Below are 9197 nucleotides of genomic sequence, written 5' to 3' on the forward strand. Positions count from 1 at the left end.
GGAATTACAGTGTTTGCTTTTTGGCTTAGGCTAGTAATGGCTGCTGAATATAACTTTTTACATATACAGTAAGAACAACGTGGAACAAAGTGCAATTTTGTTTTTCAGCACAGTTGGAGCCTGAACACTTACAAGAGCCTTTACTTTGTGTGTGTTTACGTAGGCAACTGTGTGATCTGAGCTAATTTTACTTTCACTAATCTAATCTAAGTTGCCTCTAGGACAACACGAGGAAAAGAATTGTCCGTGTTTGATGTTCGAGCTGTTTTCTGCTTTAAAGCATTTTTCGGGGCATGATCCAGCGCTTATTCACTGACCCCCCTTGGAAATACTGGGACAATGACAGAGTGTGGGAGGAGAGGTGTGTGTACAGATAATCTGGGATAACAGTGCCGACGGCAAGCGAGCTGCAATCAACTTCAGCACGCTGCAGACGCGCACACACATGCAGGGTGAGCCTTCTTGTTGAACAGACGCCAGGGAAACCTCATTTTTTTTAACAAAACATTGGTTATCAAAATCCCTAATAACATAAAATAATTACGAATACAGGAGCAGGAGGTGAAATTATTATAAGCGGTGCACCAGGCTTCTCTAAATCTGACCTCCTGCACACACAGAGAGAGCAGTGTGAGGCTGAATTCCAGTCCCTTTCCTCTCTATAAACCCTTTGCTCTTGTGATTCCTCCTGGCTAATCTCATTGGATGTTGAGTTCACAAGAAAAAGCTGCATAATCTCTGACACAACAACAACAACAAAAAGATGCAATAATAGCAGAATTCAAAGGTGTAATTTCAACCAGCGACCCTCAAACTGTTTTTGGTATCCTGCTTTTTTAAATAGTTAACATGAATCAGACCAAACTGGCCACGTAGGAAGACTATTTTTGAATAAACCACTGTGTCTTAAGTCTGTTGCTAGAATATCAGCACAGCCAATTTTTTTAGAGGCATTTGTTTGTTCCCAAAACACGAATGAGTTACGCCTTGTTTGAAGTTCTCTGCATGTTTATCCTCCCACAAAGCTTGTAAATTATTATGCTCAATCTTTGAACTTTTACATTTGTTGTACAGAATGATTCACACTGATCTATGATCTACCAACATGTCATGTAAATGTTTTAAGTGCTAGAGTCGACTGTGTGGTTACAGTGCAAACAGAGCTCACACAGATACGCAGTAGCCGGGAAGGGAGATTCCTGAAAGAGTAATAACCCATTGGTTGTCTCTACTGACCTCCGTGAGTAACACAGCCAGCATGTCCTGCCTCTGGAAGCGGATGGCGAGGTGAACCAGCGTGAAGCCGTCATCAAATGCCGAGGGCCGATTTAAAAGGCGCACCTCATCTGATGTTAGCTGTCGTGCGATGTCACCTCCCGATGACTTGTAGGCCTCCACAGCTGCCAGATCGCCTTCCACAACGCCTTTCAGACAAAGACGGATGAGGAAAAAGGTCACTTTAATAAATGGTTTTAAAATGAAGATTGATACTGAGAATACTGTAGAATAAATTAGGCAGTGTACAGTTTGCACAAAAAAGAACATTTTCCATATAATTAGAAGTCAACACAAGGTGTGTGTGCGACCTTCAAACACAGCATTAACAGTGTAAGGATTAGTAGAAAAGATCTGAGAAGTAAAACAAAGGAGTTTCCTTTTTGTTTGCGTCAGGCCACTTAAATAACAACTTGTTGATCACTGTGCTTAAAATCACACACCAAGGATACAAAAACCACTTATCTTGAGAACAACCTTGTGCAGAGGACATCCTGTCCCCAACCAAAAAGTATAAAATATTAGAGATCAGAATGTGCTTCATCTCTGTCGCAGCTGCAACAGCTTCAAACTCCACCGACTTTGAAGTCAAGGAGAAAAGACGATAGGGGGGTCGCACTGTAATGTGTCAGCGCTGTGTTGAAGGATAGGTTTGATGCAGATGTTTGCTTTTCTTTACCTTTTTTGGCCAAACGCAAATATTACTATCTGCCAGAAGCAATTTATGTCAAACCACCAGCACACAACTGTCTACAGTCTTTGAAGTCAGAATGCTAAGACGCTTATCATTACAGTAATCCATCATTGAAAGCTTCCCCTTGTACGCCCACTGATTAACCGGATGTGTACACGTCTGATGCTCAGGCCTGAACCATATTTGGTCTATTCTGTATTTTAATGTAGGAAGGAAGGAAGAAAAGCTGAGGTGATGAGCATGTTAGTTCCTGTACAATAGTGAACAGTCCTGGGATATTTTTAGTCCAGCTCCTAAGCCGAAGCAATAACACACACACGCACACACACACACACACACACGGGTGGTAAGTGGAGTAAGAATGAAATGTGGATGGTTGAATGATCGAATCAACACGAGAAAAGTTGTCCTGCGTTACTGTGATCAAACCAGCAACACGGTGAGATACAGCCACAGTTATTAGCTGCTGAAGGGAAACAAACTATTGTGACAACTGTGTTACGACAGAATAAAATCAAACCGAACCTCAAAGTGTGAATTAATCTCAACGCTACACAGGTTCACAAAATTTCTCTTTCCATTTCTAGCAAGTCCAGTAAACGCCCGTTTAGTATCCTCTCGCACATCTGACAACATTAAACACCGTTGAGCTTTTGTTCTCACGTCAAAGGACCACACACAATGCTCGGCTGCGTGATCCGTGTGTGAGCGAGACCCAGAGCGAGAGAGACGCGGAGTGGGTGGAAGGACTCGCTGTGCCATGTGGAGCTGGCTGGCGCTGTGAGAGAGGAGGAGAGGAAGGACACAATAGCAGCGCAGTGTGATAGAGAGGGATCACAGCCACTTTCCACAATGCGCTCCATTAGTGTTGGTGTGCCTGTAGCCCTGCAGTCACCCACAGAGCCTTTAGACGACACAAAAGGGCCAAACGTGCACAGAGGCGTACACTTAAAGACCGATGAGACAGAACGGATGGTGCTAAGTGATGCTGGGCTTCACAGAAGTACAGGAGAGCAGTGGTCTCCTTCGCACCTTCATCACAGGAAAATGAACAGCAGCGATCGGACAAACGGTAGTTCTATAGTAGGTCTACGTTTACCTGCAAAACCAGCCACTTCAAATTGAAATCTAAATGCTGGCTAAGTGCGAAAGGTTGACAGAATGATAGTAACAAGCGTGTCCACCACAGTTAGGATTTAAAAGGTAAACCACGCTGCTTACTATATATCACAACAACATCTTCCTCCGCCTCGTCGTTTCGATGTGAGCTTTTTACCGAGACAGTTCACCTTTACTGTGAGGTGGGACTGCTTCACCTGTTTCCAAATCACTTTGGTTCTACAGTGACGTGTTGTTTGTCGCTTTGGATAAAAAAAAGTCAAATGAATCAATGCTTTCGTGTTTCAAGATCCTGACGCTCATTGTGCTCCTGCACTAGAGACAAGTGAAACTATCTCCTCCCCTTGGATTCACTCGTTCACTCTTTAAGAAAACAAGTCTTTAGGGCTGAGTCGGACACATTACTAGTTGTCAACATGGATGCAACTCATATTTGGCAGACAGCTTTTACAGAAGCTCCCATAAAGCAAACAATCGTTGAGGATCCCCCAGCTTACAGAAACACTAATTAATCAAATAAGAAGAATTTACTCCTTTTTTTATGTCCAATATTTTGACATTTTGTAAATCATAAGATATAATTTAAATATAAGTTCCCTGGTATCATGTTGTGCACACTGCAGGAGCAAAGGTCACTGCTGCTGTCCATGACTTCTTACTTCTGATGCATGGGTCAGGCTATTTTTAGTGCAGCAGGTCCCTTTGGAAACTGGAGCATCTACTCTGAGACCGCTGTTTGCAAACACTAACGTCTGTATGTCAGTGACAGGGAAACCTACCTAGCAACACAGGACAGATTCACTTGTCTATTCTCAGCACAAAGAGGCTGTGGAGTCTCTCGATGTCCTGTGAGACTCACTACTCCCTACGTAATTAACACTAAGTGGTTTGTTACATAGTGAGCATTAAATTGGGATATCGAAGAAGCATTAGTGTCGCTTGCACGTGTGGCGTCTCAGAAGCAACGGCGAAACGTTGCATTGTGGGTTGAGTGGAAAAAAACTATGGACATCACATTTTTGTTCCATTGTGGGAAAATTTGAGAAGAAAGAAGTCAGACACTAGAGATGAAACAAATAGTTAATTGATTCATTATTAAATAGGCAACAATTAAGTAATTTATCAAACAAAAATGGCAAATTGTTCTGATTCCAGCTCCTGAAAGAGCAATATTATACTGTAGAGTTATATTGTTTTCTGTGACAGTAAGATGAATATTTTATATATATGCAAATGTCTACTTTCATTCTGGGAAGCTGTCATTTTTAACAGAGGAAATAATAGGGGGATATTTCTCATGAAAATAATCATTAGAGGCAGACCTAAAAGTGATTTAATGAATTTGTGGGCAAAGAGAGATTGTGGACCAAGCTGACGGAGAAGGAGAGCGAAATCACACCCACTTACGTCAGACAACGTCCAGACGAGACCTAGTCCCAAGGGGACAAGCCACACAGACATGAGGGGATTCACCATGTCACGTGCAGTAAGAGACCCGGTGTGAGAGCAGACGCAGACTGACTGCGGTGACGTTTCTCTGACATTCAGACCCGATGATTCCTTTGCTTTGAGGAACGTAGCAGTATGAAAAAGAGTGTAACTATTAATTACTACAAGAGATTCATTGGGATATCAAATGCATACATGGCTGTCAAACCTTTTAGTGTAAAACCGAAGAATTGTCTGTCAGAGAGAGAGAGAGAGAGAGAGGGAAAAGGGACTGGAGTTTGAGTGGGTGTGCAGAACAAACTCTACGTAGCCATGGCAAAGGCAAAAGAAAGAGTGAGATAGTGGTGTGAGAGGAAAAAAAAGGAATCACTAGTTGTTCTTAAAATGTTCGTCCTCCCTCCCACTCCACATTCACCAGTCTGCAGTGTGGGTGGCCCGACACTTTGTGTAGGTTTTACACTACATGAATGCAGGGGATTTCTGAGCATACAGTGCATCAACAAATCACAATCCTCTGGGCTCGGCTTTATGAACTCAACTGCAACCAGTTACCTGGCAGATGGGAAAACCATATTAATTGTTCACACAAATTCTGGGAAATCCTGTTTCAGTCACCCACTTCTCTGCGGGCAGGACTCGATGCTCACCTCATAACACAACAAAACACAAGGGAAACAAGTTGAATACACTTCAGTAAAGCCTTATACTCTTGAAACTCACCGACGCAGGCGTTGAGGAACAGCCAATCAGTCCTTCTCATCCTGTTCTTAATCTGCTTCAGTTTTTTGAAATCCACCTCCAGCTCCTCTTTGATCCCAATCCCAGCCCCTGATGCCAGCTCAATCCTCTGAAAGTCCATGTTCACCTCTGACTCCCGTTTTGAGGTCGGGGGTGACCTCCTCTGACTGCTGCTACAACCCCCCAGCCCACCTAACACATTCCCAACTCCCTGCCCAACAACACCCCTCCTGTTGTCCCGGTCCTGTTCATTAAGTGTTGAGGAAGGCTGTTGGCTCTCAGGCTCCGACGCCAGTTCAATGGGCTCAGCGAGCAGACTGTTCGGCCTGGGGTGGTCGCAAACCACACACTTGAGTGCCTTGGCCCAGTTCTCGTACGTGCAGGCAGTGCAGGTCCAGTGCTGTGCGTGAGTGTTGAGCCTGTTACGGTCGTTATATTCCTCACAGGGGTCTGTAGTGGTGGCCGGGGGAGCAGGGCGGCACCCGGAGCCCGAGGTCTGGGGTGATTCTGTGGGGCTGCGTGGCTGCTGGGTGTGATGTCCTTGATGGGTCGCGTGTCGCCCGTGCTGCTGCTGTTGAGCCTGCAGCCTCTGGCACAGGCACTGGGTGCAACGGATGGCCCGAGGCCAGTTCAGGTAAGTGCACATGTGGCATGACCACTTGCTACTAGTCTCGGGTACGTCAGCAATGCGGACACGAGGTCGGGCACTGGAGTCTGGACAGATGAGTAAGCTGGAGCCCCCCTGGGTCGGGCTGTTGCTGAGGCCTGCGGGGTCCCACTGATGCAGACTGGCGTCCAGAGCAGGGCTGCTCTTGAAGGGCTCCTCGGTAATGATGGCACCCCCGCTGGGCTTCTGAGCGCGGCACATGGTGCACTTGATGGCTGACGGCCAGTTCTCGTATGTGCAGTATTCACATGCCCACTTGGCAACCAGCTCGGTCATCGTCGCGCCGCCACCGAGGGAGGCTTCCTGCCGTTCAGAGGGGTTCTCAGCTCGGCAGACCCACTCTCGAGGAGATCACACAGCAAGCGGGACACTAGGGCATACAAAGAATATATGGCATTTTAGAAAAACACTGATGTGACGCCAAATAAACATATTGAGAAAGAAAGGTGAAAGAAATGTTTCTGCATTCAAACAGCTTTGGGACTTGACTTTCCACACACAACAACAACAACAACAACAACCAAAGTAGGCTTTATTACAGCCACTGTGCCACTGAGCCATTAGGTCATTTACTGTCAAACAAAATCTCTACAGTGCTGCCTGCTGTTGATTTGGCATTTAATTGTAACAACAACAAAAAGTAGGGTATCGATGTTTGGAGACCCACAAAGCAAAGCGCCAGGACTGAGTGCAGCCAGGAGTGAAACACTGAGCCCCCTCGTTTCTAATAAAACTTGAAACTGTCTTTAAACACATACAGTAAGTCAAATGTGCCCTACAACCGAGCTGGGTAACAAGAGACAAGGACATATGAAACCAGACACCCAGCAGGGAGGCGCGTGACCGGTTAGGACACTTACTGATGCACTGAAATTGAATTCGCCCCAAAGCTCATCACCTCACTCACATATGGAGCTGGACGCTGCGAGCTACATGCGGCCCGTGTTTGTATTCTGGACAGTATTTACTGGACCCAAAGTTAAAAAGTTTTAACTCGCCGAGGGGGGCAGCTCGGGGAGGTTGCTCCGTGTTTACACCACGCCTCCAAGTTTACCAACACACCGAGAGATATGCAACACATAGGCGAGATACGAGTCCCCGAGAGCTGCGTGTTTTTCTAGGCAAAGCTACCGAGCACAGTGCCCACGTTTAACACCTACGGTAGTCACGTCCAGCCTGTTTTGTGTTACTTGCATGTCGTGCACAACATGAACACAGTCGGACGGAACAAACAAGCGGAGTGTAACAGTTTAATGAGAAGTCGCATGAGCATGTACAGCTAACATGAGTCGACTATTAAACTATCGCTTGTGAACAGCCCCACGGAGCGAGCTGTTTATCTTACATGTTATATTACATTACATGTTTATCTTACATGACAACCAGCGTTAGGCTCCGTGCGCTCTGTTGCCAGGCTAACCTTAGCTGGATGCTCGCTATCGTTACGGGATTAACTGTGTGTGGACCGCTTGAGAGGCCCCTACTAACTCCACAAGAGGGTCTGCTAACGCTGAAAGCCTTACCTTTGCTTCGCTGTGTTTACACTCCTCGGTTTCCCCCACTGCGGCCAAAACAAGTGGAGCTTCCCGGAGCTTCCCCCCCTGACCAGAGAAACCCACTCCAATCCGAACTCGGGCTGCTCTCACTTGGTCAACACTAACCGCATATTTACTTCTTTGGGGCGCCGTTTAGTTTGCAGTTGAAGGTCCATACATACCGCGGAGCAAGAACCCCCCCCCCAGTCCCGTCCCTCGGCCGTCTCCTTTGACGCGTTAAATCATTTTTATCCTCTTCCCGATTTCCAAAACACCGAGCGGACGGGCTTTAATGGCGGCACAGGGGAAGGGAAGCAACCGAGGCAGGGCTAAAAAAAAAAATACACTACGAGGGGAGAGAGCCGAGAGCTCCGGGCCGTGTTACAGTCAGAGGCAGGATCAGGATTTACCACCTGAATCTGCCAACCAATCTGATTGGTTGATTTTTGTGTATCCCCCAACATTGACCAATCAGATTCTACGTCTCTCGTTCCAACTGTTAAAGGGCTCCGTGGAGGCAAAACAGGCTCGAATGTCACAGTGATGATAACACCGGCAATTCCGTGTAAACATTCACTTCTTCTCGTCGGTGGGCCCCGTTACGTACAGTGGAAAAAAATAATATGTTTGTTTTCAATTTGTGCATCGTAAATTGTTGCATCTCTGGCCGGCAACCACGTGGTATCCCCTCAAAAGGGATAAGGGGATGATGTCATCGTAAAAATACTGCAGCAAGCAGTCTGCAGTAATGCATGACAGCTTGAGCAACAGTTCCCAGCGCTCTGTTGTTATTGTTGTTACACACTCCATAGCAGACATTTAACTAGCGCCATAATTAATACTTTAACAAATAATTTGTTCATCAGATAAAATGTACGCATGGTTGCAACTATTGTTTACAGGAAAGCCCGTCCCCCTCCAATGTGATGTCATTGACACAAGCACCAGTAGGTTTGGCGCATACAAATACAAAATAAACGTAGGAGTGACAGTTTTAGTTTTTAGTCTTTGGAAGAAGTTAAATGTCATTTTAAAAAGGTTTTATGCTCTCCAATTAACCTGCAAATCCCATTTTTTCTAAACAGAAAGAGCATGAATGTAACCATATACATTTTTAAAGCATGCAAAAATCACTTGCACATTTAAAGTCGTACTCTTATTCAACACAATAAGAAAACAAAGGCACATTATATCACATATGCATGTCTCATTTATTATCCCCCAGTTTAAGAACCATGTTCTCTGTGCTCGTCCAAGCAAGTCCTTGGTCTACTTTCATCAAGTACACATATCCAGGTAAAAGCTGAGAAGACCTAAGCTGTGCACTGGACTTTGTGCTTTCAGGGAGGTGTTGATGTTGCAATGGCCCGCTTGGGGAAGGAAGGGAAGGGTCACTCCATACAGTAAGAGTACATGAGTGTGTATTTGTATTATGTTGGAACTTGAAAAAGGTATAGGATCCTAACAATGTTAGCACACTCACGCTTTATGCCAGCGGTCGTCAGCACCAGAGCCCTGCTGGTTTTCATTCTGGCCATCAAGTCAGGGTTACACCTGCGGATGCCAGAAGACTTAAAAAGCAATCATCTAGGGACTGAGGAGCAGGATTACGAGTGAGGACCAACATTGAGAACTGCTGCTCTATACCACCACAACACTCAACTGAGACAAGCTTTTACAGTAAGTGCTGTTTAAATGCTACCCCCCCCCCCTCCCTTGT

The 9197-nt window shown here is 45.6% G+C and overlaps 1 protein-coding gene across 1 annotated transcript in view; it reads right to left on the reverse strand.

The window, feature by feature from the left end:
* Positions 1-7853, reverse strand: part of zranb1b (zinc finger, RAN-binding domain containing 1b) — a 16913-nt gene extending 9060 nt beyond the window's left edge. The window contains exons 1-3 of the mRNA XM_035663136.1: positions 7466-7853; positions 5258-6312; positions 1237-1424 (exon numbers count right to left, since the gene is read on the reverse strand). Coding sequence (XP_035519029.1) covers positions 1237-1424; positions 5258-6218 — 1149 coding nt within the window. The 5' untranslated portion in view covers positions 6219-6312; positions 7466-7853. The remainder of the gene's footprint in view (positions 1-1236; positions 1425-5257; positions 6313-7465) is intronic.
* Positions 7854-9197: the final 1344 nt, after the last annotated feature.

This window comes from Morone saxatilis, unplaced genomic scaffold (assembly GCF_004916995.1).
Source record: "Morone saxatilis isolate NCDOM2014 unplaced genomic scaffold, NCSU_SB_2.0 Contig19, whole genome shotgun sequence".
In the NCBI taxonomy this organism is placed as follows: domain Eukaryota; kingdom Metazoa; phylum Chordata; class Actinopteri; family Moronidae; genus Morone; species Morone saxatilis.